We start from the raw sequence: 27182 nt of genomic DNA, 5'->3' as shown, positions 1-27182 counted from the left end.
TGAAGGTTTTTTTTTTATGGATTGCCAGCTGGTTCGCAAGTGAGCGGTGACAAAGCTCTATAGGACGATACAGTGTTCCGCATGCCTCTTCCCAATACATTCCAAACATTATTTTCCTGGTGGCTCTGCGCTGCCCTGGCTCTGAAATTTGCAGGAGGTAAATATTGGCGCGACGAAAGAGAGACAGAGATTAACGTTTTGATTAGACGAAATCCATTGGATCCTGCAAGTTAAGCTTGAGCAAAAGGAAGCAAAGCCCATTTACGTAACGGGGGATTAATTAGAAGTAAAAGCAACATTCGATTGGTTGCGGGTGGTACGAAATATAGCACTACGCCAGGCTGCTCCCAAATGCACGTGAGACGAGCAGAATCACAACGCCCGCATGAAGTGGTCACCGACAAATGTGCACCGGCTTCGCCTTTCCGAAGTAATATACGAGTAATTAGAACTCGGAATGATGCAGCAATAATTTCCCGGTTTAGTAATTGGCATGCTAACTGAAATGGCTTTGTTCTCACCCGCCTTATCACCAAATCTCGGCTGGTCGGGAACAATGAATTAATCTGATGGCACGGAATTAAGCGAAAGCAACAGGTGCGTTACACCAGCCCGGAGTACAGCTTGCAACTTTGCGAAATTACGAAAACTGTACCACGAAATTTCGGAACATCCCAGTCAGCAACTCTGCTGACTGGGATGATCGACGCGAAGCATATGACCGTCACTTTCCCCATCACCGGACGCGCGCATTCTTATAAAGTTTCCTTCCTTCCTTTTCAAGTTTCCTCGCGACGCGGCCACGGGCTCGCGTGTTTTGGAGAACTGTGCTCGCGTGTTGGAATATGGATTCCAGTATAAAACAAACAGACGCTCACCGATAAGTCTTGAATAGGAGAACAAATGGAAACCCTCGCTGATGGACGGTGAACGGAAGCGCGGAAACGCGTTGTGGAGGAGGGGGCCGGGGAGGCGCACGTTGCATGCTTCGGCGCTCGGTAAATATTGGTTTTCGCACGGCCTGACGTCACCAGTACCCACCCGCGCCCCGGTCCACGACACTCTCGCATGCGATTCGAAAAAAAAAAAAAAAAAACGATGCGGAAGAACAAGATTAAACGAAAAGTCTGACACGCTCGCGGCTAAAGAGACGGAAGGCAACGGGCTGTTCAAAGCAGCGTATACATACTCGTATATTTAAATAGAGAATCGAAGCGGACGCACGAAGGAGCTCGCCTAATTATCGAACGCAGGCGCAATCGTAACAATTATCTACGAGAGGCGGGGGGAAGGAAAATCGCTGGAGCCGACGGCGGGTACGGCTAAGTGATGCGGAACTCGAATAACTTTGTGACAAACGACGTGAAGCGCCGGTGACGTATGGATGATGCATACATTAGGCGAGCGCTCTCTTTATGTCGATCCTGTGCTGCATTAGTTAAAAGAAATTGATGGCAACGGGCAACGTTCACCTTTCGAATTGTTTGAGGTCGCTTCGTTTGTACAGGGTTGGCCCCGCGCGATGTCCATGATAAACGCTGTCAATGAGAGAGAAAATGTAATATATCAGGACCTGCTCTCGTTTATGGCTCTAATGGTAGCCGTGGTTTCTTGCGGTTGGGAAAATTGGGGATGAAGAGATAACTTGATATTGAATAAAATTAAATAAATAGGCGTTCAGCTTCATATTTTGCACATGGACATATCTGAAAAAAAAAAAATAGAAAAAAGAAACGAGAGAAAAGGGAAAGGAAGCCAAGCGTCCATTGCTTATACATTCGGATTTATGACTGCTGGCGCGATCTCTTAGTCGATCGCACCACGCGTTTAGAGTAAATTTGAAACAATGGCATGTAATTTCTTCATCTTTGTAGACCTTCATCTTTGTACAGCGCACAAATTCGAAATTGGCGGTACTATAGCAGCTGCCCTGCGTACTCAACACAAAATTCTTCACATACACATTTCTGCTGTTTGTCTATAGTATCCATGCGGAAGTGACATTGATATAGTACTGATATACATAAATGTTTACTACATTCAAGTATTGTCCGCACCATTCTCAAGGTCGTTCCGTAACCGAATGGGCTGCGGCCGAGTGTGATCCGTACGATGTCCAAAGCAGCAAAACATAAACAACAAATACAAAAAAATGAAAAAAGAACAATAGAAAAACATTGTTCCTCAGCCAACCCAGTCCCATCACCAGCTGGTGTAGCAGCTCATGCTCCTACATTACCAACAAGCGAAGCGAACAACCAGCGCCCACGCATTCATCGTGCCTAACGTGGCGTTGATGTCCACGCAGATCCTTAGATAGAAAGCATTCCTGCTTTTCTCTAGCTGCACGGGCGCGTGATCAGAAAGCTGTGAAAGCGGCGAGAGTGCTGTCCTGCAGGCGGAAGAGGATTGGGTTACATAGCCGAATAATAAATAAATAAAAATGAAAGAAAGAAATGAAAAGAGTGATCCTATGGAGAGGTAAACAACGGATCCTCGGTTCCAAATGTGCGACGGCGAGTGGATGTGTACATAAGCAGTCATCCGACGTGGCGGAAGCCGCTTTGACGGAACGAGTGCGCGACAGGGAGGGTTCGGGTTCATCACTTTACGCTATCTTAAGGCGGCACAATGCACCCCCGCCGGGTCTCACCATTGTGGCAGCGTCGTGCCGGCGAGTGCGAGACACGCGGGTGAGCTTAGACTCCATTCTTCGTTCACCTCGCCCTCAAAAAGCGAGGATCCAAGCCCGCCAGACGGCGGCGCCTCACGCAGCTGACTGCACCGGTCCCCACCGAAACCGTGCAGTGGTGTCGAAGCTATGTGCAGTTCGCGTTAGCCAATCGGAGGAGACGGCGCACACCTGCGCTCTGCACTTTCCGCTGCGTGCAACGACACTGTATACGCGGACGCTTCGTCTCGGTGCCAGGCGCGCTGTCAGGGAAAGTAGCGCGCAGTATAGGCGATGTGCGCGTGTTTCAAGCAGTTCACAAACGTGCTCTATATACACGCGCTCTGGATGTTCGGCACTAGTTTACTCCGCGGACCGGTGAGTATAGTCCGGCGGCTGCGACAACGGTGCATGTACGGCGGCTTTATAGCGGAAAGGGTGTAGAAGTACAATGGAGGAGGAGGGAAAGAGGGGGGGTGTACGTTCCCGATCTCTCCCGAAAGTCGAGCTCCGGTAATGCGACGTTTAGCAAAAGGAGAGGACTCGGGTCGGGACGACGTTTCGCATCTGAGAGGCAGGTATAAGCCCCATTCGAAGCGAAGCAGTTCGGAAAGGGAGACGTGGCTGGGAAACAGCGGAGCCGAGGGAGTTAAGGGAACGGCGGCAGGGAGGGACGAAAAGAGGTTGGGGGGTGCAACCGAAGCAGAAGCAAGCGGCAGTGGCAGAAGCAGCCGCTCTGGATCGCTTACAGTTCTCGCGCCCTCGTCGTCTCTTCTTTTGCACACACATCGAAGCAGAGCAGAGCTACTGCCGCCAGCGCGTTTTCTCCCCGCCGCTCTCTTTTTAAACTGAGCGCGCCCCATTCAGCCGCTGTCCATGCAGAAAAGCTCTCTTTGCGAAGAGCAGCGAGAGAGCATGGCCGAGTTCGGGGACGCTTTCCCGAAGCGACGGCGCTTGCAGTTTCGTTCTTTTAATTTCTTTTCTTTCGAGTCCCGCCTCGAACCCGACTCTGGCGCGGCGCCGCCCGACGCCAGCTCTTCGCGTGCAGTCTTTTTTTTTTTTTCCCCTTTGTTTTATTACTCCGCAGTGTACGCACGTTTCTTGCGCTGCCCGTGGATTCCGGTGGCGTTTATTCTGCTCCCCTCCCCTTCACTTTGTTTTACGTTCTCGTGCTTCTTTTTTTTTTTTTTTCGTTTCGAAGATGGCGCCGTAGGGAGTGAGGAGTCAGCAGGGATATATCGCTTAGCCTCCCTCGGATCTTCGCGTTCCCTTCTCGGGATTGTTTCGAGGCTTTACGGCTGCTAGCAGTCAGAGCGGTCGGCACTCGTGCGTGAATGCGTGTGTGCCAGCGAGCACGTGACAGGACCGACGCTGCCGTTGGCTGCAGCCTCGCTGTCTGTGTGCACGCTTGCCGCTCCGACTGGACGACGTACAGTTCGTGAGAATTTAAAAGAAAGAAGAATGCACTAAAGAAGACCTGTAAGCCATACGTCAGGCTCGTTCCCCACTGTGGATGAGAGCGAGGACACGATCGCGGGGAGGATGCGAACGGCGGGCGCAGAAGCGCGTGCAATGCCAGCCCGTCGCGCAAAGGAAGCCGCCGTGGCTGCGCGCTCGTGAGAATGTCATCAGGTGAATAAACAGGGCGCTGTTTGGTCGGAGATCGCGTTACGGGGTGCCCGCGCGGACCTCGAAGAGCGCCAACAACGCGGCGAGTTTCCCGCCTTTGTGTTGCTTCCCCCCCCCCCCCCCCCCCTCTTATCCCATCCCCATCTCCTCTTCCTCCTATCAGTTATCCGTGGCTCGTTTTAGCACGGTTTAACTGACACAAGGTTCAGATGACGCTGCATTAGAGCTGCCAATGTCGCTGCTTTGAGCAGCGGTAGAGTGAGCGGAAGGAAACGGCGTATAGGGGAGGGGGGGGGGGGGGGGGGCGAGCGCACAGCTATAGAATGGAGGAGTTCGCTATCCCAACTGTACGTTGAGTGAGCTTTCGTGAAAATATTAGGGAACAGTTCGGAGCTTTGTATGCGTCACTACCGTCTAGTACCGAACGGCCGAATACTCCGCTAATGAAGCGTCAGACTTGCTCTCCACGACGACTCTGAATTCAGGATAGTGCAATGGTCAGAGTCCTATATCTTCCACTTTCGAGCACACAGTTGTTGTTGTAGTAGTAGTTGTTGTTGTTGCCCCAAAACATAGCGCAGTTGCTTTGTTTTTCTTCGTCTTCTCATCGCTTGATTTGTTTTTCTTCTTTGAGTTGTTTGACGTACGTGCCAAGTTCGTCGACGGGAAGAGTCGACGGGCATTTGTCGATTAGAGCTATATATATGCAGTGGCATTCACGCGGGAATTCGCATGCCACTCTGACTTTATAGTGTTGACTGATCAAAATGTACATAGACTCTCGAGGATTAGTGAGGTTACATAGCCACTGTGTACATCGTCTACAGATGTACACAGTCGTCAGAAATAAAGACAAGCGTTTTATTTTTATCTTTTTTGTTGTTACTGTTTTATAGCATGGCACGTTCTTTTTTCCGCCAACTGCCGCACTGTTGGACGAACCAGAGCGTTTCGATGCGAGCACCGGTTAACATTGTCGTCGCTGCAGACAGGGCACCGCATCACTAAAACTGAAAGAAAAAGTACCGCCTCACCAGGCCAAATTTATTATCGATTGCTTTTATTTTCGATTCATTTTTATTCTGAGCTAATTTTTATCACACCCCGCACAGGTTATTATCAGGATGGGTCACTCGGCGCGAGGTTCAAAAGACTAATAGAATCGGAAGAAAAATACTATCGCAAAATACGGCCCTGCGGCACCATTGGGTAACACTGATCTGCTTCTTAACCACCACTGTCAATGTGGATCCCGCAGTTTACCCTTTAGCTCCAATCACCGGCGTTCAAATTTACGCAGCTGTGGGAACTTAAAGGAGTGGGCATTGTTGGTGCCGAACCAGGGCCAATTTGAGCACGGGACGTTGAGAGCCTCCGTGGTGGCGCAGCAGGCTTAGATCGCTGGCTGTTGTAAGCTTCTCAGCGTTGCTCCGCATGCGTGAGTTTACACTTCGTGATGAACGGCGGACCCGTTTCTATAGTGGCTTCGTGTGCCCATAGCAACGTCTCTGTAGTTATCATGCCAATAAAAGGAGGTCGAGCACTGGCGTGGAACAAGATAAACACAGTGATATATTGTATAACTCTGGTTGGCGTGTTCTAACTATACCATTTCACGCACATCCGATCCACCTAACCGTCGGCTAGGGTGAGTAAGTAAGCTAAAACGCGCCACTGGGCAACGTCCGCGAACCTGAGCACGGACAGTGCGCGCGTATCCGAATAGCCGAACGCACGCTACGCAACCATAAATACAATTTAAGCCTCGAAATAGCGGCGACGAAGGCACGCGGTGCACGGCGGAGAAGTCTAACCGCCGCAGACGCAGCGGTGGCGGCGGCGTCGTGCTCACTTGGCCGTGGCGCGCGCGCGCAGCGTTCGTGAGAGCGGCTCGCCGACGCCAGCCAGTCTATGTACACACACGTGCGCGTGCACGCACGGGCACAATACAGTATACACAGTCGAAGCGCGGCGGGGCGGCAGAAATGAAGAGGGCTCGGAGACGCATGCGAATCGCGGGCGCTCACCGTCGGGCAAGCGCGCCCCGGGGCGCGTGACTCGGTCACGCCCAAGCGCGCCAAGCGCGCCGAGCGCCGCTGAGAACCCGATCCCAGCGGGGCTCTCTGGACGACGGTGGCTGCAGTATAGGCGACGTGAGCTCGGTCCTGCCGCTATGGCGCCGCCGCCGCCGCCGCCGCGGTGGTCGTGGTCAGCGGCGCGAGACCGCAGCGGCGCTGCCGGCACGTGCCTGCGAAATGGCTCGCTGAGCAGCGGCAGCAGCACGCCTTCTGCCGAAACTTTTATGCCCGCTTTTGGAGCTGCTTGCTCGCGCTTTTCGTTATTGTTTTCTTCTTCCTTCTCCTTCAATTTTCCCGGCGCAGCCAGCTATGGGCCGATCGAAGCGGAACCCCTCCGAAGAAAGGCGCGTGATTGGTTTTCGCATGCGAGCGGCGGTGCTCCGGAGAACGCGTTCAATCGTGTAGCACGTGCCCCACTGCGGCGGCCGTACGTCTACGGCGTCGTTTAATTGACTCGCCGGCATTCGTGACCGAGCGAGTGATATAAAGAATAGCCATTAGGCGGTAGGCAACGGCTTTCGGTGACGTGGGAATCGAAAATGGCATGGGTAAAAATGCGGCGCCTTTGGAGACTATACAACTACAGTCGAACGCGGATATTTCGAACCCAGATATAACGAATTATCGTGTATGGAACAGCTGTAAAATTCCCTTGAAAATGGCTGCATAAAATTTTTATTTTATACATCGAATTACCTATATATCAAACTTTTTGTGATCCCCTTCAGATTCGATATATCCCGGTTCGACAGTATAAAATTCACTTAGCTTCGATGCGCCGTATATACCGGCCACAAACCGCCACAGCGGCAGTTTCAAGAGCACGTTTGTACTTTGAGTGGTACATTGTCGTGATCCAGAGAAGAACCTGTACGTATCACGGGGGCCTCTCCCTGGCTTTCCCCTGTCCAAAGACGAACAAGGTGTACTCTGGCACAAAGCAGAGAGAAAAAGAGTCAGATCTTGCTGCATGTGCACTTTATCGAGGTTACTTTGCTACTATTTCAACGAAGGAGCTAGTAGCTTACTTTATGACACCGCGCTTGACTAAGCGGTGAAGGCGAATGAGCCATTAGTGAGAGAGAGGGAAGAAATAAACAAATAAAACGTTTATTACGAATAAATAAAACGCAACATCCATGGTGCTTCCGGTGTGGTGCTTTAAGTTGATTGTTTGGTTCCTCGACAAATATAGCAGCAAGATGTCGTAATCACATTAAATCTCAGCGCAAACAGGACGACACACGAAGGAGACAGCACAGGGCGCTTCTCTCAACTGACCGGTCAGTTGAGAGTAGCGCCTCATCCTGCCTCTTTCCTGCGTCGTCCACTTTGCTCGAAGGTTTATCGTGCATATACGCACCAACTAGCCCGTCAATGCATATTACTCCGCAGCTGTCTTAACAAGCCCGTGGCAAGTCCTGCCGTTCTTTACATCTTCAACTGCTCTACTTTCAACTCGTCCAGCAAAGTCTGCTGTTCAATGACAAGCTAAACGAATATATAGTTGTCAAGACGCTGACGCCTTTCGCTTACTCGATGCGGCGTATATACCAACGCCAACTAAGTGCTCGACTCCCATAGCATACTATATGCTTCCTTGGTGTATACATCGTGTAGGTGTTTAAACCCTCGTTTCTCGACGCAGCAAACGCGGAGCCCGTTCCGGTCGGCGGCGGCGGTGTTCCCGGCTCCCGGTCCGGCGGCCAGGCAGGCGCAGCAGCGGCGCCGCCCGCCCAGCCTCGGGGCCATCCGCAGAGCAAGCAGCAGCCGCAGCACGCGGAGGGCCAGCAGGCGTCGCAGCAGCACAAGCCGACTCGGGTGCGGACGGTGCTGAACGAGAAGCAGCTGCACACGCTGCGCACTTGCTACGCGGCCAACCCGAGGCCGGACGCGCTCATGAAGGAGCAGCTGGTCGAGATGACGGGCCTGTCGCCGCGCGTCATCCGGGTCTGGTTCCAGAACAAGCGCTGCAAGGACAAGAAGAAGAGCCTCCTCATGAAGCAGATGCAGCAGCACGAAAAGGTACGCACCACACGAGTGTGTGTGTGTGTGTTTCTGTCTCATCGTCGTCACGTGACGCCTGTCTGAACCGCTGGTTAGCGTGCACCTGCAGTGGTCACGTGAGCATAAGCTCTATCGCACAACCTTGATCTCCGCCACTGTTGCTAAGCTTGACTAGTTAAAACGCATAGTTTCGTTTTCATTCCTACATTTTTCATAACCTGACACAGTCGCTGCAGAAACACGAGATGTGCCGCGCATCACTGTGTGCCGTGGCCAGCGCGTGAAGCCGTTAATTCTTGCTGCCGCGCTTCGTACTCGGTCAACTCCCGCCCGGCTGCTGTCAAAATCGCTGCGGTGCGGACGATCACCAACATTGCGACAGCTGGCCTGCGAGATAACGACGCCGCAGAAACGAAGCCCGTTAAAATTGGACGTGTATACGACGACGTTACGCCCGAACGCGCCTCGTGTGTGCGATCCGCCGTGGCGTGCGCCGTTCGAAGGCAACGCGCAGTATACGCATATGCTATGCTATATATGAAAGCAATGAAAGCGCGTCGCCGCCTGCGCTTTTGTACACGCTCTGGCGCGCGAGTCTCTAACAAGGATCGGGCGCCTCTGGCTGTATGCTATCGCTGCTCGACATCACGACACGGTCGGTGGCACAACAGCATAACGGTGTCGTCAACAGTCGCCGATGCGGAACGAGGCGTGTGTTGCACGTCTTTATTGCGCGCAATTGGTGTCCAGCCGTATATATATAGAGAAACAAAAATTAGAAAGCTTTAGTTGAGCGTTACTTACGGTCCGCTACGCTCACATTTCACGTGCTGTGGCAGTGCGAATAACTGCGCTGATTTCGAATTTTTGATAAGCTCATCTCCCGGAGACGCAAGCAAAGCGCATGCAGTCAGCTTGCCTCAGAGAGAGCGAGTGATGGTAGAGTGGTTGAGGCGCTATTTTCCGCAGCCCTTTATAGGAAGCACGTCTCAGCGCAAAGCTACGAAGAATCCAAGTGGACAAGCGGAGCGAGGATGACGTTTTACCTGTTTTACCTTATGTGCTGGAAGCTTGAGCTTTGTGCGCATGCGCACTAGCGTTCCCGCTGAGCGGCTGTGCGCAAAATTGTTAGGGCGCACGGTTCTGAACGGAGTGGAGCGTAAACGCTAGGCTGAAGCTCTCTATTATAAATAAACTACAATGCCGTAACCTATTAACTGGAACAACAATGCGTTCGTCGGCACATTCCGAGTCAGTATATTCATCGAAACTGGTGCTATAGGCACAAAGTTTCTAGCAGAACGTTACGAGTATATGGCTGACTTCAATTCTGTATACAATCGCTAAATGCCTCCTAAAGACATGACTTCAAGCATAATCAGTAACATTTTGTTAGTGATTCGTCAAGTTGGCGATTATCGCACAAATTTTGGTGTTCGCCACTGCTACGAAGCCTGGTCGACAATAATTACAATTTTATCTTGAAAAATACCATCCCATCAAATCAATCAATCAATCAATCAATATTGAAGTTCGTGCATTCAACAATCATAAACAGTCGTCGCTGAGGTACGCGTTATTGCAACACGCCTTTCCGGGTTTTACAAAAAACACTGATCCACATCGCTCGTACTAAGATCGCGGATAAATGATCATCACAGAAAAGAAGTTTCCTGCATGCAGGTATAGATTAAAAAATGAAGAAAAAATTCTGCAAGGCAAAAAGCAATCTTTGTCGCCAAAGTCCGGTCGCAGAAAGCAGATAGCGTTGGCGTTGCGTTCGTTGTACTGATGAAAGCAAGCTGTAATGAGACTTCAACGAAATACAGATATATATTGTTGCGAATGGAAACCTATACGAGCATCAGACTGAACGGGACTCCTTCCGGCAAAACTTTTGCGGAAATAAAACTACAGACAGTGATGTTAAAGATGACTGAAAATTCGGCGGCGCTACGCGCAGGGTGCCATATCATTCGTGTCTCCCTTTTTTTTTTTCCATTTCTGCACTGAACGACGTTTATCCTTTATGAAATCCACTCGGGAGTTCACGCTTATGTTTGCCACGTTATTAGAACATGCGGTACCGGCCATATAACTACACATAAAGATAGTACATAGTAATAATTTGGAATGTTAGGCCAGTTTCTATAAAACGCATCTGTGGGGCTAGCTGGTAGAATGGTAAAGACAGGCTATATATCATTATTTATCTGAAAAAAAAGATGCTCGGCTGAGGCGTCAGCTATATAGGCCACAGTAAACGATGACAAACAATATACCAGACGCATGCGCAAGGTAGGAAAGTTTTTTTCAGTCATACGGGAGCGTATACTTAGTATAGTTTGTCGTTTCGCATTCGGCTGGCACAAGTTCCACGTAGTTAGCCACATTGGCGTTCTTTTGTTGATGTTGTTTTTTTCTAAATTTAATGCAGAGTAACGAAATGCAATAGTAAAAAGAAATGCAAAAGGAAAAAGAAAAAGGAAAAATCGCGCCTTAAGAAGTAGTTTGCGCCCGCGTATACCCGTATAAATGAATACGCAGAACTTCGGGAAAGGCCGGAATGCACGAAACCAATTACGGTCCTCGCGCGTGCCTCGTCTTGCGCGAGGGGGGTCATCCCGTCCTCCGCCAAGCGGTGGCCAGGCGCGCGGCCCCCATGAAGCGTCGCGACGCGTCGCGTTCAGGTGCGCGTTCATAGGACACGCGCACGACGTATATACCGTTTCCCTTACGTATGGATTTGTTCCACGCGCACGCACGAACCCATGACGCCCTGCGTCTCGCGCATGCGTGTTTACTAGAAAGAAAGAAAGAAGAAAGAAAGAAAGAAAGAAAGAAAGAAAGAAAGAAAGAAAGAAAGAAAGAAAGATGAGGCCAACGCTGGATCTTTCCCTATTTCCCAACCATCACTCCTCTTTATCCTTTTCCTTCTTCTTTATTTTTGTTTCCCGCGGCCTAGGTTGGGAAATGACGTGCGCGCCTTCGGTCGTGTGGTTCCGTGCAGTGCTCTATAGGAGCGGTCTGCTCAAAAAGATGTAGGCGTGTCTGTTTACCCAATACTGCCTAGCTCGACCGACTTTGGTTCCGTTCCGACTTCATCGTGCGCGTAAATACTGTAAATTGATTATACTGCGCCAGATAGCTATAGCGCTGCGTGGATCAAAAGTTGCCGTTACTTCAGCGTTGAGCTGTTTCAAGAAGGACGTGGCGACGTACGTTCTGTAAATGTGGTAATGACATAGCCGGACGAACAGGTGAGATTCGAGCTTATACCTCTATAACGATATGTTGGTCTGAACACGTTGTCTCGCGTACGGGATCACGTTCTACTGAGACTTTATTATGAACGTATCGGGGCTGGCATGGAGTCGCTGTACTTTACGGTACAGTACGCTACACTCTCGAATGGGACCCCAGAATTCATATTTGCCCAGCACAAGGAGCTAATATGGACCCGTTACAAGGACAGACACCTGAACATGAAACAGTAATCTACAGGACTTCGTGATAGATCAACCTGTTATCAATGGAGGAATACTAATTACGTGTTCCCTTTGGCACATATTGTACCAGCGAAAACGGTTATGGGACCAACGGCAAAAGCACGTAGCGTTTCGAGCACCTAAACCATGCACGCATCGCTGTATACTATTCCCTACTATACTCTGCACGCATTTGCTGGAGCACGGTAACGCGTGCAGTACACCTATGTACGTATATACAGCCTGATGCGAGGCGCGCCGACTTGACCGGGGCGCGTGGCGGCAGCTGATGAGCCCTCGGCGCCGCCGCCGCCGCGTCTCTCCCGCCCCGCAAATTACGGCCGCGGTTTCGGGCGCGGCCCTAAATATAAATAAATGAGCGAAGCGGCCCGCGTCTGCTGCGCGCGCCATTCACAACATCGACCTCCCCTTTGCTCCCTTCCTTGCCAGCCTCTCTTTCGCCTCCAGCCTCTCCGTCTTTCTTATTTCTTTTCACCTATTTTGTTTCTCTCCGTCACGCTGCCGCTGCACGCGCCAGCGTCGCGCCGCCGCCTATACGCGCTCTGTGTTTAGGGAGCGCGACGAGTTCTGTTGAGCTGACGCAAAAAAAAATAAAAAAAGAAAGGAACACTCCACCAGCAAAACGGAGTGCGAAGGCGTGTCACGCGCCGGAATAGCATCTGATCTGACGCTGGGAAGCTGGAGGAAGTAAATCAACACAACTTTACTTTTTTTTTTTCGATCCTTCCTTTCTTGCCTTTTTGTTTCAGCTGAAGCTCCGTTCTTCGAATATTAGGTGCACCATAACTGCTCGGTTCGTGATTTGGTAATAAAAGGGGGACCTGATGCCCTTCTGATGTGTTGTGAAAGCGTACTGGCATTGTTCTTGTGTTGTTCCGGGTCGTATTTTGTAAGGATTCTGTTCCTCCAGTTTTATTATTTTCATATAATTCCGAGCGCCCGATACGAGATAGACTTCACGCGAGTGAGCACATAAGACGAAGACGAAGAAGCGTAAGGACAAATGCTGATTGGTTCATGGTGTTTAACGTCCCGTGACAGCACCGGGGTTTCGAGTCGGGAGCTTCGGAATAATTGTGAACCAAATGATGCTTTTTAACGTGCACATAGTATATCCGAGTACACGAGCGTGTTTGTATCTCGCCTCCATGGAAATGTGACCGCCACGGCTCGCGGTTCGACCCTGCGACCTCGTGCTCATCAGCAGAGTGACACATAGCCACAGACTCACCACGGTGGCAAATAAAAGAATCCTTACAAAATACGGCCTTTGGATAAGTATTCGCAAAGCAGTTCGCAAGCCAGAGCGGTTCTAAGCTTATAGGCAAAATCCATTCGTGTTAGCTGCAGACCAATGGTAAACGGATCTCACGAAGGAAACAATTCGTAAATTCGAGCCGAGGTTTTCTTCATCCCGCAGTAAACAACGACTGACGCAACGTCAGAAGTTACCGGTGGGTTACGGTATATACGCGCTTCTTTGTGAATATTATGAGCGCGTGTACTTCACTTACTCGCACTGTATTCAGACCGAACTGCTGGTGAGCTATATGGACCATCTCGTCACGAAACGATCTGGTGGTCGCCATCACCGCCGTTGCATGCTACAGCTGCAAATGTAATTTTCTAGGCTCCGTTCCCGGTTTGGCGGACTGCTCGTTGTGTCGTAATGACACGTAGCCATTCCTCCAAGCCGACTTGCGTCTGCGCTTAATGCAGCGTCCAATGCAACGTATGCGTGATAATGTACCCAAGCGCTCTGGGCCGAAGGAAGTGTCTATAGGAGCTATTCACGACAAATACAGGAAGGCCCTTTCACGAAAACATCTTCAAATTGCACAGCTACGCGTTTTCAGTAAAGTCGCATCGCTTCCTATTTTCCGAGGATTTATTTTCAGGATAGCACTGGCAGACGTTACTTTCGTCATGGTTCTATAAAACAGTACATTCGCTTGTAAGAACCTCGACTCGAGGTGACTGCTGCAACAAACTCATGCGCGGCGGGCGGCGCACGGAAGCCCCTCTGCGTTAAGTTGCGGTTTTCGAGGCTTCCCTCTCGGATGAGGCATAACCTTAACCGTAACCGCATTAACTCCGCGTCTCCACGGTATACGGCCGAAGGGAGGGGGGAGATGATGCGTATTCTTCGTGCATAGTATACACGGCGCTGAGCGCACTCACGCGCGGAGGTTACCCGGCGAGCGACGCGTGCTGCCTCGGCGCGCCGTCGGAGGCTCCCGCTAATCAGCTTAGGGGCTGTCGCTGTCACAGCTGCGTCGCGAGAAACGCGTGAACGAAGGCGGCTCCTGCTACGACGTTGATGGCTCGCCTTCGCGTGCGACTCCCCAGGGAGACCGCACGCTTCTCGGCGGAAACTTGCTCGCAATGCTCCTCGGTCGCGTGCGTTGTTTCCACCTTCTCTTTCTGTCTCTCTGTGGTGCTCTCGCCCGCGCGGCTCCTCGCTCATTAATGGCGTTGAGTGACGTCGTGGAAAACAAGGACGTCGCAGCGCTCATAGGCGGCGGTGTGACTTGTAGTTGATGGTTATTAGGGCGGCAGTGCGTGCTAACATGCGTAACAGGCCCAGTTGCGGTGGCAGGAATGATATGCTGCTCACTTTACACCCAAGTATAGTGCGCATTATAGAGTACGTATACGCGTATAGGCACAAGCGCGCTTTATCGCTTACCGCCCACCTCAAGGCTCGCAGCACCGTGTCGCACGGCTGAAAAGATCCCCCCGTTCACGATCCCGGCTGCGTCAGGGGCACGGGTCCAACAGCTGTTTTCTGTTCGAACCCGCAATCCAGCTGGCCTAGGGTAGAGCCGGCCGGTGAAAAGGGCGCGGCGCACCGCTGCAGCTCCCGTTAACGAGTCTCCTGTCCTCGCTTCGGAGCGTGCTCACAGACTCTCAGCAGGCGGTCGACAGGCCGCAGTCGCTGGCTGGTCTGCAGGCTGGCCCTCGACATGCGAGAATGACCCGCTGACCTGCGGCGTGTGTATAACGGGACAACCACGAGCAATGATGTTGTTGTTGTTGATTGGCTGGAACGTGGCGAGGAAGTCTGGTGGCTAAAGTATAGGCTATTTCAAAATCTTATTTATTTATTTATTTATTTATTTATATTGTCTGACGTCTACAACCGCAATGTCTTCCATATGCTCCGCAACAACTGCATCAGCTACGTCTTCAACAACTACAACCGTATAATGTCTTCCATAGGATTAAAGAGTAACTGGATAGTATATATATATACATCGGCCATAACATTAGCGTAGGTATTGCGCACCGTGAAATATACATGCCAACACCACAGAACGCTGCACTGAAGGGAAGGTCTCCCTATACGCTTTCCCGGTTAATACGGGAGTTTTAGCATATCGCCACTGTTCTACCGTTAACACTAGCGCTATATCGTTTCCACCACCTGCCATACTAAGCTAAGCCGCTTCACGCGTTCACCTGGATTATAGCATTAGCTTTTGGAGTATTAGCTATTGCAAGGGCAATGCAGGAAGATAGCGGAATGGTCAACTATAGAACGTAGAAGTACGCTAAAGCCCTCTAATAACACTTATGCATTATATGGTACACATGGCGCAAAAAAGACGCGAAGGGCTCGACAGGCGGTGCCTGACAGATAAGAGTATTGCATGCAAAAGTTAATCCGCACACTTATTTCATGGTGATTACAAGCGAGAAAATTAGCTGATCTGTTTTGCTCTGGTCGCCACTATGCATACAATTGCGGGTTAGCTGGCATTGCAAGACGAAGATATGGCTTCGCGAGCTTTGAGCTGCATGCTGTCATTGAGAAAACACATTCAAAAGCGTGTAATCCCGCTGACACATGTTCCTGTGAGGTTATGCTTGAAACCACATGCATATATGTGTCAGAAGAAAGAAAAACCGTCATCTAGTTCGAACGCTCTACCGGCTCTTCCGGCATCCAGAAAGAAAAAGTCCACTGAGAATCTCCAGACATCAAGATGGCCTTCATATAACCCATTATTTTCGCAGCAGCCGCGTCTGTCAAGTCCAAAGGTGACCCCTCCTCCCTTTCCTTTTTTTTTTTCTTTTTGCAAACCAAAAGGGCCGAGTCCTAGCTGTTTATTTCCTTCTTGCGCGTTCATAAAAAGAACTAAGCGACGTCTGCGATGTCTTCCTATCCGTCTGCAGTTCCAAAGCAGACAGAGAAGAAGGAACCGAAATAAGGCAGAGACAGGGCTAACACGATGGCACCTTCGCGTTCGCGTGTCAACAGGATCAAGAAGAAAAAGAACGAACGAACCAAGAAGTGCACACAGATATAAAAATGTGCGCATCTACAAACACGCGCGAAAAAGAAAAGGAGTAGAGATCTACACACTGAGCAGCGCAAGTACAAAAAAAAATGAAGAAAAAAAAAGTGCGGAACAGTAAGAAAAAGCATTTTCTTCCCAGGAGCAGCTCGAGATTCACGTCGTCGCCGTCTTCGTATAGCCGCCGCTCGCTGCATCTCGGTGCGAGTGAGGAACCGAGCGACCGGCTTGCCACCGTTCCGGCCTTCTGGTTTTCCGCGAAATCCGAAAAACACGTTCGCGTGCATGTCGACGACGGACGAACGACGACGACGCCAGCTTCGCGCTGCGACGCAGGGGCGCACGAGCGCGTGCGGGCGCGCGCGCGTCTGAGATTGGCCGGCGCCGACGCACGCTCCGTCGAGCATCGGGGCTGCTGCTGCTGCTGTTGCTTGTTTCTGCTGCTCGCTACCGGCCGCCTTGCCACTTCTTCGGGACACGGCGCCGCCGCACTAGGAAGCGACCGAAACACGGAAAGCGAGCTGTCGGCGGCCCGGGCGAAGGCGCGGAAACTTCTCGCCGCTTCCAGTGCGCGGGGCACGGCTGAAAAAAAAAAAAAAAAAAAAAAAGGGGGGGGGGGGGGGTGGAGTGTAAGAAAAGGTAGTCTCCATGGCGCTCGCAGAGCAGTAACGGCGAAAAACCTAGAGAGGAGCTGCTCACGAGACGGCAGTGCTCGCGCGCTTGCCCGATAACTCGACGAGCGAACCGGTGCTCGAATTAGTTGGTACGAAGAGCAGCAGCAGCAACGATCAAGGAAGGAAATGTACCAGGGACACGGTGATGCGCATCGCGTGATAATTAAGACAACCTGAGAAGAAAGAGAAGAACCGAGACAGTTTGTCCACGCTGGTGGGAATACGAGGCGCGTGTGGGAGATGCGTTGTTGGTTTGACAGTATATAGCGAATCCCACATGGGCCGTTTGATCCATGTGGCCTGCTTTCCGAGAATCGTAGCTGATACAAAACACCAGAAACAAAGGAAGAAAAGAAAACAAACAAACAAGAGAGGAGGAAATGACAGAGCACGAGCAACATATATAAAGCATAAACTATGTTAAGCTGAGAGAAAAAAAAATAATTGCGTGCATAGATATAAAAGACGCAAGATAACCGGTGCGTGATTGATATGCGAACAAACAGTGTCTCGCACTCGTGCTCAAAGCGTAGGAGACCCGGAAAAAAAAATTGCGAGTTTGTCGAAGGGCGCACGCGTTGCGATGCGTGTATGCTTCGGACGCCAAATCGCTTGCGCCTGCGCAGTCACATCACATCCGTGATTGGAGCTCTTCCTCTTTATTTGTGCTTTACAATGATTAAAACAACAACGACGACGACGACAACTACTACTACTAGTACTAATACTATACTATACTTCATCTTCTTCATCACTGCTTTTTCTTTACCGTCCTTCAATAGCACAAAACCACGACACCCACGGCTGGATAAAGAAGCCATGCCCAGTATTAAGAAATCAATAAATATAAAAGAAAAGGCTTTAAAGCTTTTGCTAAAGTGAGTGTGGCGCTGCTCCGTCATGAGGAAGGTGCAGCGTAGGCGGACTGCGTGCGGCCAAGTAGCCAGGTTCCCGAGTGGGCGTCTGACACTCGTGCTTTGACGTCACGCTGCCTGCCCTTGTATGCTAGTAAGGGCGCCACATTCATGGCACTTTGACAGGCGTTTTGACACGTCCTAAATGGCACTGCCGCTTAGATTCTGCATCGGCACGCAGAGGCTTCCAGTGTCGCTCGCAGAGGCCATTTTGTTTGCTTTTGTTTCTGCGTGATGTTGCTGACAAAGTGTTTTAGGTCGTCGCTCAATAGGCTTATCCTTTCAAAGGTTAGCAGACAGTTCTTAAGACAGCGCAGAAACATTAAGTCACTGCCGTTTTCTTTTTCTTAACCAACAGCAAACTGCGTGAAAAAAAATAAAATAAAATAAACGAAGGCTCAACAGGCGAAATGTATACAACAACTCTAGATTAAGCAGCGTAGAAGTTGTCGATGTGTAGTTTAGCTTTGTAGACAACAAGTAATACCGTTAGTAAAGAAGCCGTAATAAGAATACGAAATGTGGGAGAAGTTAAACTCAAAGGATTTAATTCCACAAGAAGCTGAACACAATGTGGCATTAGCAAGTACTTCGGGAAAGTTTTTTTTTTCTTCTCTTTTTTCACCAGCCGCGGCAACGCAGTGGCTATGTCGTTCTATGCAACTGAGAACCAGGTCACTGGTTCGATTCCTGATCCTGTTATATAGATGAATTCCGATTGTGGCAGAGTGCAACAGTCCATTTCCTAGAATTTATATGGACGTTTAAGAACCCTATAGCGGTCGAAGTTAATCGGGCTCCCTACACTACCGGACCTCCCTTGTCCAGCACGTGTATCCTTCCGAACATTAACCCCTTCATTTGTTTTGAAATGGTGACTATGCGAGTGGTTTTAAAGAAAAGGACAGAAATGAGCTAAGCTATTTCGACTTTCTTTTTCATTGCAAGGAGGAGGGGGTGGCCACGACAGGGTGTTGCTTGTGATTCTTCGGGTAAACAAATTCCAAAATTGTTCACTGCAAGCGTATGAAATTTTTCTTTTCGTTCGGAAGTGTAAACACTGTCTAAACTTAAGAGTACTAGCGGTGACAAACGGACAAAGAGAAGCCGGTTTAACCTGTTTACCTTCGTTTCTACGCTTCATGCCAGCTGTCTAGACTTGAAACCAACTTGTTTATTGAAGGCGCGACTGAGTGGTTCCTTCTGTTGGCGCGAGCACGAGAATTGACTGTCGGCGGTCTGTGAAGCCCCGTAGCAGATCGATGGTATTTAGAGCACTGGCTCTCACTTCACCCTGCTCGGCCACTGGAATCCATCATCTTTGGTACACTGAGCTCGGCCCATTGAGCTGTAAGCGACGAAGAGGCCGTGTGTTTACGCGTAAGATCTCTTTCGTTATCCGTCGATATCTGAGTACAAAGGCGTTTATTTGAATGCTAGCAGTGAAGTTATCACTTAAAAAAGGGGGTTCGGCAGGGGGGGGGGGGGGGGGGGGGGGAGGACTGATTTCTTGCTTCATTCTTATGAGTCACTATTTGAGATCAATAATTGTAGCCCTCTGCGCGTTCTATGCTGTTTACTGTGGGCGTTCTTTGCTGCTGAGCACGAAGACGCGCGTTCATTTCCTGACCACGGCGGCCGGATGGCGATTGAGGAAGAGTGAATAAAGCCTTTATTTTAAGGAAGGGACGGCTCTAGGCCGCTGTTGGGTATTAGGTGAGAAAGGAATGTGGGTTCCCGGATTGTTGGCTGAGGCACATCTTCATCTCAGTCTTTGATCTCCCGCTTTATGCAGACTCAGGTGCATGTTCAGTTCCGCCGCTCTCGCACGGGCTGATCGACCCCTTCTACACTACTCGAAACAAGCCACTTTGTCTGCCATATGTCGTAATGACTTCCTGTGTTTCAGGGTTAGTTTGTATTCCAATTCCTAGTGAATTCTAATGTCTCCGTGCAGTAATGTTGAATGTTGGATCTCCCTTGTGAAAAAGCTGCACAGCTCCAAATGAGGTGTTGCAAGTCTGCTCTGCATGACTCCTGACAATGTGTGCATCGGGTATAAGTGTTCGCAGTCGTAGCTTGTCTGGTTTGGTGCCATTTCTCAAGTATGTGTGGTGTGTATGCAGCGTTGGCCATAACCTTGTTCAAAAAAACCTCTTCTGTGCGAGTAAGCCCGCCCTTGTCAAACACATGTACTGGTGTAGCTTCTAACAGTCTCCGTTTACTGTCTGCTTTTATTTTAGTGCGAATGTAATGCATCAGTGCTCTGCTAGGAGAGCCTTCGGCCAATATCTTTAGGTATGGATTTTGGCCCGCGCGGTTTGGCGAGGAAAAGGAGTGTGGGGAGCTGTACGTGTAATCAAGAAAAAAAAGTAGCTATTATAAAAGGGATGAAATGGACACACACACACACACACACGAAGCTATGGGTACGCGTTATAACCTCGCTGGTCAAAGTTGACTCGAAGGTTTCCCTTTAAGTCTTACTTCTACCGTTGATCATTCATTGCAGGAGACGTGTGCAGAGGCACTCAGTAACAAACCTCAGTGTTCACTGTTCCACAGTGTGAATATCCTAATTTAACAATAGTCAGTAATCCGTCGACTGTTTCTTACCGCGCAAGCCGTATTGCTGCCTTATTGCTAATATTATCGAGAATGCGAAGAACGTTGAGCCGGAATTTAATGTCAATATTCCACATCAGATGCGTCGTGTACGCGATGCGGATATACGGGCTGTCACTTATCCACAGGTTCACTAATTCGCGCGAAGTACATCATGCCGCATCGGAATCTATACTATCGCGTCAATCAAATACCATATTTTGTGCGTGCGTACGAGAGAGAGGGTGTGTGTTTGTGTGTGTGTGTGTTTTGGTGTAAGTCTGTATGTGTGAAATTAACTTTAAAAAAAGACAGGAAATGCATGAAAGAAATTCCAGGTAACGTGGGAGAAATAGTTTTGCCAGACTAAGCTTTTGTGAAATTATCCAGGAAATCAGCCTGATTCATCACACATACCTCCGACCTCGCAAACAAGAGGAGGGCGCGGAAAGAAAAAAGTAAAAAGAAAAAGAAGCAGGCTCCTCGGAGGCAACAAAATTCAGCGGGCCTCCTGCCACATCAAATGTAGCACCGTCCGCGTTCGCTGACAGCAATATACTTAGGCGCCGAATGCGTCAACTTGCTCCGAGAAGAGCCAAAGCCAGAAATCTCGGTGTAACAATGACGGCCGAATGCCCCCAAGCAGCAGCGTCACGGATCGCCACTCGAGTCCCGTCGACGCAGAAAGAGAAAAGAGAAGTGCACACAGCACGACGGCTCGATTGAGGCCCGGGAAGTAGCGCTAATGGCCCCCCGACGAGCCATCGGCAAAGTAAACTCCTGCGCGCATTCGAAGCTCTCCCCACACTTCAACGCAGGGTGCAGCCCCCTTACCAAAACAGAGAGAAACGTCACTGCGGGCTATACACGCCACGCAGCAGCAGCGTGAAGCGGCGGCGGGGGGGGGGGGGGGGGGGGGGGGGGGGGGATGTATAGTCGGCGCGCTTAGGGTGCTGCAGCAACGCGGGTTAAAGCTAACCTCTAATCCGGGCAAACCGAATTTGTTCCGGCGCTGCGCCAGCCCCCCTCCCCCGGCGCCCCCCTCGGCCGTCTTTCCTCGTGATCGCGTCAGCCAGCGTATAGTACACCGCCCCGTTTTATTCCAATCCCGAACGTCGCGTGGCTGCCACCGATGCCACTGGCGCTGTCGCTGCCGGATGAATCTGGAGCGCCGATTGCCGGCGGCGAATGACGTGTATAGATAAGCCCATATGGCTGCGATGAACGGCGCCTGCGGGCGCATTACATGCCGCTTGATGCGCACGGTGCTTGCTTGACTCGTCATGCTGCGCCCCGCGCAGCCTGATTGACGGCAGGAGGTGCGCCGGCTAATTTTTTTCTATTTCGCCGTCTCTCTTAGGCCGCGTGCCATCTTTTCATATATAATAGATTGTATACAAACTGGGTTAAACGGGAGAATGAAGAGTCGGAAAGTCAACGTCACGCTTCTCTACGCGTGCAGGGGCAGACAGGTGGTACAGCGCATACTCAACTTGCGATACGAATTGACCGTTAGCAGATTAGGAGTGTATATTCACACAGAGCTATAGCGGTCTTACCAAACGCGTCTTGCACGAGTTCATCGAGTGACTGCCCGAATCTCAGCTTATCACGTTGCTTGTTACGTTCGCTGACCATTCATTAACGATACGCAGGATAAATCAAACGAATCTGTCGCATAGTTCGCGATTACGACACTACAGCTATGGGCGCCGTTGCAGCGTCCTGACATGGAAGCCTCGCCAGTGCTAAGGTACACGCCTTCCATCTAGTAACAGACATTTTACGTCAGTGACGCCACGCGCTAGATGACTAACATAAGGAAGAAAAAGAAACACAGGCGGGTATGGGAGTTAGGATATGCGATAACACGAAATTACATATGCAAAGTGATTCGTCTAGCAAACTCGCCTAGCCAACCGGCCTTCGCGGAAGAGGGAGTGCCCAACACTAATCAAGACACGAGCTGGCTCCAACAAGAGCCTCTTCCTGTTAACGCAAACGAACGCCACGAGGACGTTGATTTTCATGGAAGCGACGCCCATAAGCGATTCATTCGATGCGGTTTATATCTTATTACGACGTGGACCAAAAGAAAGGTTCAAGAGCACCGCAGACAACGCTCAGATTCGACCTCGATAGGAAGGCTTTAGCTCGGACCCAACTCCGATGTCGCCTATTCGAATACATGTAAGATGCCGAGACGCCTTTTTGAGATAACCACTAGGCTGATCTTAATGAAATGTGTTGTATTTGAGAGAAAAATTCTAGTGACTGCTGGAAGCAGAATTGTGATTTAAGGCTGGAGTTTTTTTTAAAAGAAATTTCCCAAAAATGGTAAGTTTGAAAAATAGAGAAGCACGTCGTTTACAAATTCGTAGTTCTGCACCAAGAATAGACATCGCAGTTCTGTAAACTGCATCGATGAGAACATCCAAAGTGGACAAATGTTATATATCAATTTATATCTTACGTTAATTTGTTACATTGTTATATAGTTACAAGGGTGTTGCAATAATCCTACTCACATATTAGTAGTCTATTTGAGAACCAGGTACAATACATCAATTTTGTCCGCTTTACATGTACTGCTAGAAGCAATTTACAGAATTGTGATATCGTTTTTTATTGCAAGTTACAGAGTTGTAAACTTGATAGTTTCGTATCCTGAAAATTTGCAATTTTAAACAATTTTTATTGAAAAATTGACGGCGTAAGTAAAAAAAAATTGCTACTATCAGTCACTAGATTTCAACTTTTTCTTTTAAGTTCAACAAGCCTAATCAAATTTGGTGTAGTTGAGAAAACGGATTTCTCCTTTACAATGTGTTTAGATAGGAACCCCCGAGCTAAAGCTTTCTCTGAAGAGAAAGGCTCGTACTCACAAAAACGTCTTACGCTGAAATTGTTCGTAAGAGCAAATTCTATAGCCAATCATGATGTTGGACATAGTATTATCAAAGCGGCCGACCAATGGCAAATAGCACTTTCGAACGAAAAGATTTGTGAATTTAGTCCATAGGAAATAATTCCCTCGATATTATCCACACGCAATAGAAGGCACATTTTATGCCCTAGTATACGAGTTATGTTTATACGAAGCATATTACGCAAGCATGCAAACTTCTTTTCTCGTTTTCCTTACATTAGGATATGAGGATAACAGAAAAATGACATTTGAAGAACCGGGGCCGAATTCACAGACTCTTCGTTTGTAAGTGCTCCTTGCCATTAGCTGGCAGCCTTTTCTAATAATATGTCCATCGTCAGAATTGGTTGGAATTTCCTCTTCCTAAAAATAATTCTAGCGTAAGAGCTTTCATATGATCCCAGATATGTATATTCCATTCAGTCGCAAACGAGGACTGTCTCAATCTCTGAGAGAGACGTGCGTAAGGTGTTTATGACAAGGGGCGTAATTATAATTTAGACTCAGAGAAAAATAAACAAGGAATCGTGTGCATGTAAAAACACCGGCTACGCTAGAACAAAACCAACAAGCAGCATTCGAACCTGGCGTATATCCTAAGAGCAGGCATGTTTGCCTTTAACAACTCCCACGCATCAATTTTCCACGCTGATCGTAAAACAAGCGCCTCTCTGACTGCTTTGAAAGCGTCGAGTTCCCCGGAGAGTTCCGGTGCCCAAGGGGCTGATGACAGTCTGATGAGTCAGCAAAAATGACCTCGCGCGACCGTAACGTGAAACTGCCCCCGTCCCGCTGCTATTACGCTGCAGCCCGGAACTCCATCTAAAGCGAATTAGCCGTCCGGTAGTGGAACATCCCCGCTACCCTTGTAACCGTTGCCGATTCCACCCTGCCGCCGGCTGGCGAAACGTGTAGTCCGCGTATAAAGGACACACTGCACGAACCCTGGAAGCCCTGTACACATAGCGACCCAAGTCGTCAGTGGCGCCGCTGGAAGCGTGCAGCGGGGATTGCCGGTGGCGCCTCCAAGCAGAGGAGGGGGGTCGGCCGCCGCCATAATGGTTCTGGCCCGTGCACTGTACCGCTGCGCTTCCCCCGCCTAATCCGCTTAATCCGTGAGCGTAGCCGGCAGATTTCCCGCACTATATAAATATAATGACCCTGTTTTCAAACTTTCCCTCCCCTTTCTCTCGCCCATACCGCCTGTTTTCGTTATTTTATTTGCTTACTTCGTTCGGGACCCTCGGTTCCCCATTCTCGTCTTCTGCTACGTCCCGATGGGGAAGCGGCGGGCACTGACAACCGAATTCTCTCGTCCGCCCTGTTCGCGCAGGAATGGTCGGGCTCACGTGCGCATCGTCGATTACTGAGTGGCGTGCCCGAGGAGGCTTGTACGGGGGTGTATGCGGGTGTGTGTGTGGCGAGTGGAGGGGGGCCGAGCGGCGTGGCAGATGTGTGGACACACGCTCTCGGCGCTTCGTATACAAGCCTTGCAAGCCGCGCGCAGCATGGATCCACGTGCTGAAAAAAGGCGAACGAAATCTGGACACGGTCCTGATCGCGCCAACCTAAGCTGTTGGCTTGGTAAGCGGCTTTGAATAACTTTCGCTGCAGCAAACGGTGAAAAATAAAAAAAATAAAGGAAAAATGTAAGGCACACGCACGCTTTCTGTGTTACGGAGACGAGAGCCAGTAGCGGGGTCGCGTTAGATTGTTAAGGTCGTCTAGCGAAGGACGCGTTAACACGTGCAGTCGTTTTTCTGACTCATGCCGTACAGCATGGTTGGTGTAGAACGGAATGTGGTATATCGAACTTGAACACAATTAGCGGTAAAGATTTCTTTGTGCGCCAGAAAGGACATCACGTAGCACGTTGAGTTCGTTCAAGGAGAGAAGTGCGATTTTACAGGGCCGCACATTGTTTTGAATGGATGAGAAAATGGCGCGAATGGCCTAATATTAAATTGCTTTACCTAAACTGAACCAATAAATTCGTATATAGGCTGCTCAAAAGCGAGACATTCATAATAATGGAAAATGATTGAGCAGGAGCAATCTGCCCCGTGTTAGCTCAGAAACTGGTGCCCCTGCACAGCAACCTGCAGGTTGGAACTGTTGCCCCGCAGCGGAATCATTCGGGAACAGTCCTCGTTTCTATCGTTCTTTCTCTTTGAGACTCCAATAAGTGTTATCACTTACATAGTCGGAAGAAACAAATATTCGATAGTATCGCATAGTGAATTCTCTAATTGAATATCAATTGAGTGGCAAAGACAATTAGATTTGTATTCGAAATTTTGAATATTCGAACATCCTTATTTTTTGTCAGATGTTTGGTGGCGAATGTCAATGCCGCCTTCCTCGAGAAACCAAGGTTGGGCTATCGACATGTCCTCCAGCCTTCCCAGGCTTATTTATCAATTCTAGTAGAAGTTACCATGCAATTAACTGATATTTGTGCGTTGCTAAAATTGACTTCTTCTGCCCGAATTCGTTGCCACTTAAACGATAAGGTGATTCATCTTGCAGACACTATGTCCGTACGGCGCACTGGTACTCGAGTGATCGTGTTTTCCTTTCTCCACCTGACTCCTTCGTTACCCATAAAAAAAAACTTTCGACACTACTCGATGCCACAAGGACAATGCGGAGGCAGCGGCTTTAATCAGTCTCTGTACGCGCTAACTTACATTTCACTCATGCTGCTGGTGGTGTGTAAGATGAACAGATAAGGGAAACGTAGCTGATACAAGCCTATCATTGCAAGAAAATTTTGCAGTTTGGTATAACCATCGACGCTATGTATGTTTTGCTGCTGTTGCTTGGGTCGATTTTTTTTTTCATTTTGCTTCACTCAAAAGCGTCATAGCCACGTAGTAAGCAGTGTTCACGTTTGCCATGGTCAATATACTGTGAACCGTCCGTCGCTGGAGTTAGCTGAGCGCTGCTTTGCTAAAGATCAGTGGGCCAAATTCACGAAGGTTCTCGTTCGTAAGTGATCTTTGTCATTGGCTGGCCGCATTTGTTAATAATATGTCCAGCATGAGGATGCACTGGAATTTTCACTTGCGAACAATTATAGCGCAATAGCTTTCCGTGAATACGGGTCCAGGGCCCGAATTCATGAAAACGTTTTTACGCCAGAACATTTCGTAAGAGCTGATGCCAGCTATTCCTGATGTGGACATACTATTAGCTAAGGTGGTCGACCGATGACTAGGGGAATTTACGATTGAAAAGATTGGCGAATTCGGCCTCACGGTCTGTATTGATCAAAATGCCCTTACGCTAGGAATGTTCGTAAGATCATTACCAGCCAATCCTTATGCTGGACGTATTACTGGCGGATGCATCCAGCGAATGGCAAAATACACGTACGAACGAACAGCTTTGTGAATTCAACTCTTGCGGCCGAATTCACGAAAATATTTCTTCGTAAGTACGGTATGATATTGGCAGGCCGCCTTCACTAATAATATACACAGCATCAGGATTGGCTCGTATTGCTCTTACGAACAGTTCTAGGATAAGAACATTTTGTGAATACGGACCCTGGGGCAAAGTTTCTCGTTCGTAAGCGCTGTTTGCCATTGAACGCCCACCTTCGCTAATATAGTATGTCCTGCATCAGGAATGGCTGCAGTGTTTTCTTACGAGAAATTCTAGCGTAAGAGGCTTTTGTGAATACGGGTTCTGCCTGGATTTACGTTGACCAGTTAGCCTTCCGTTTAAAGTAATGAAGCTATGAAAAGGAGGTGCGAGAGGCGCGCGTGGATATTTGCCTGAAATCCAGTTGTCAATGAAGTTGGGGCAAGGGGGGGAGGGACTGGAAACACCAGATTGAGTGTTTTGCGCACGCCCAAATT

The 27182-nt window shown here is 49.4% G+C and overlaps 1 protein-coding gene across 2 annotated transcripts in view; it reads left to right on the top strand.

Annotated features, from left to right (window-relative positions):
• The window catches only part of LOC119442577 (insulin gene enhancer protein ISL-1-like), a 128964-nt gene that overhangs the window by 67869 nt on the left and 33913 nt on the right, over positions 1 to 27182 (top strand). For both annotated transcript variants that reach the window (XM_049662240.1, XM_037707500.2), the window contains exon 4: positions 8027 to 8403. In XM_049662240.1, the coding sequence (XP_049518197.1) occupies positions 8027 to 8403 (377 nt within the window). The remainder of the gene's footprint in view (positions 1 to 8026; positions 8404 to 27182) is intronic.

Source organism: Dermacentor silvarum, chromosome 2 (genome assembly GCF_013339745.2).
Source record: "Dermacentor silvarum isolate Dsil-2018 chromosome 2, BIME_Dsil_1.4, whole genome shotgun sequence".
NCBI classification, from domain to species: Eukaryota; Metazoa; Arthropoda; class Arachnida; order Ixodida; family Ixodidae; genus Dermacentor; species Dermacentor silvarum.
Note: the sequence above shows the minus strand (reverse complement) of the source record. Positions and strands in the feature narration are given on the sequence as shown.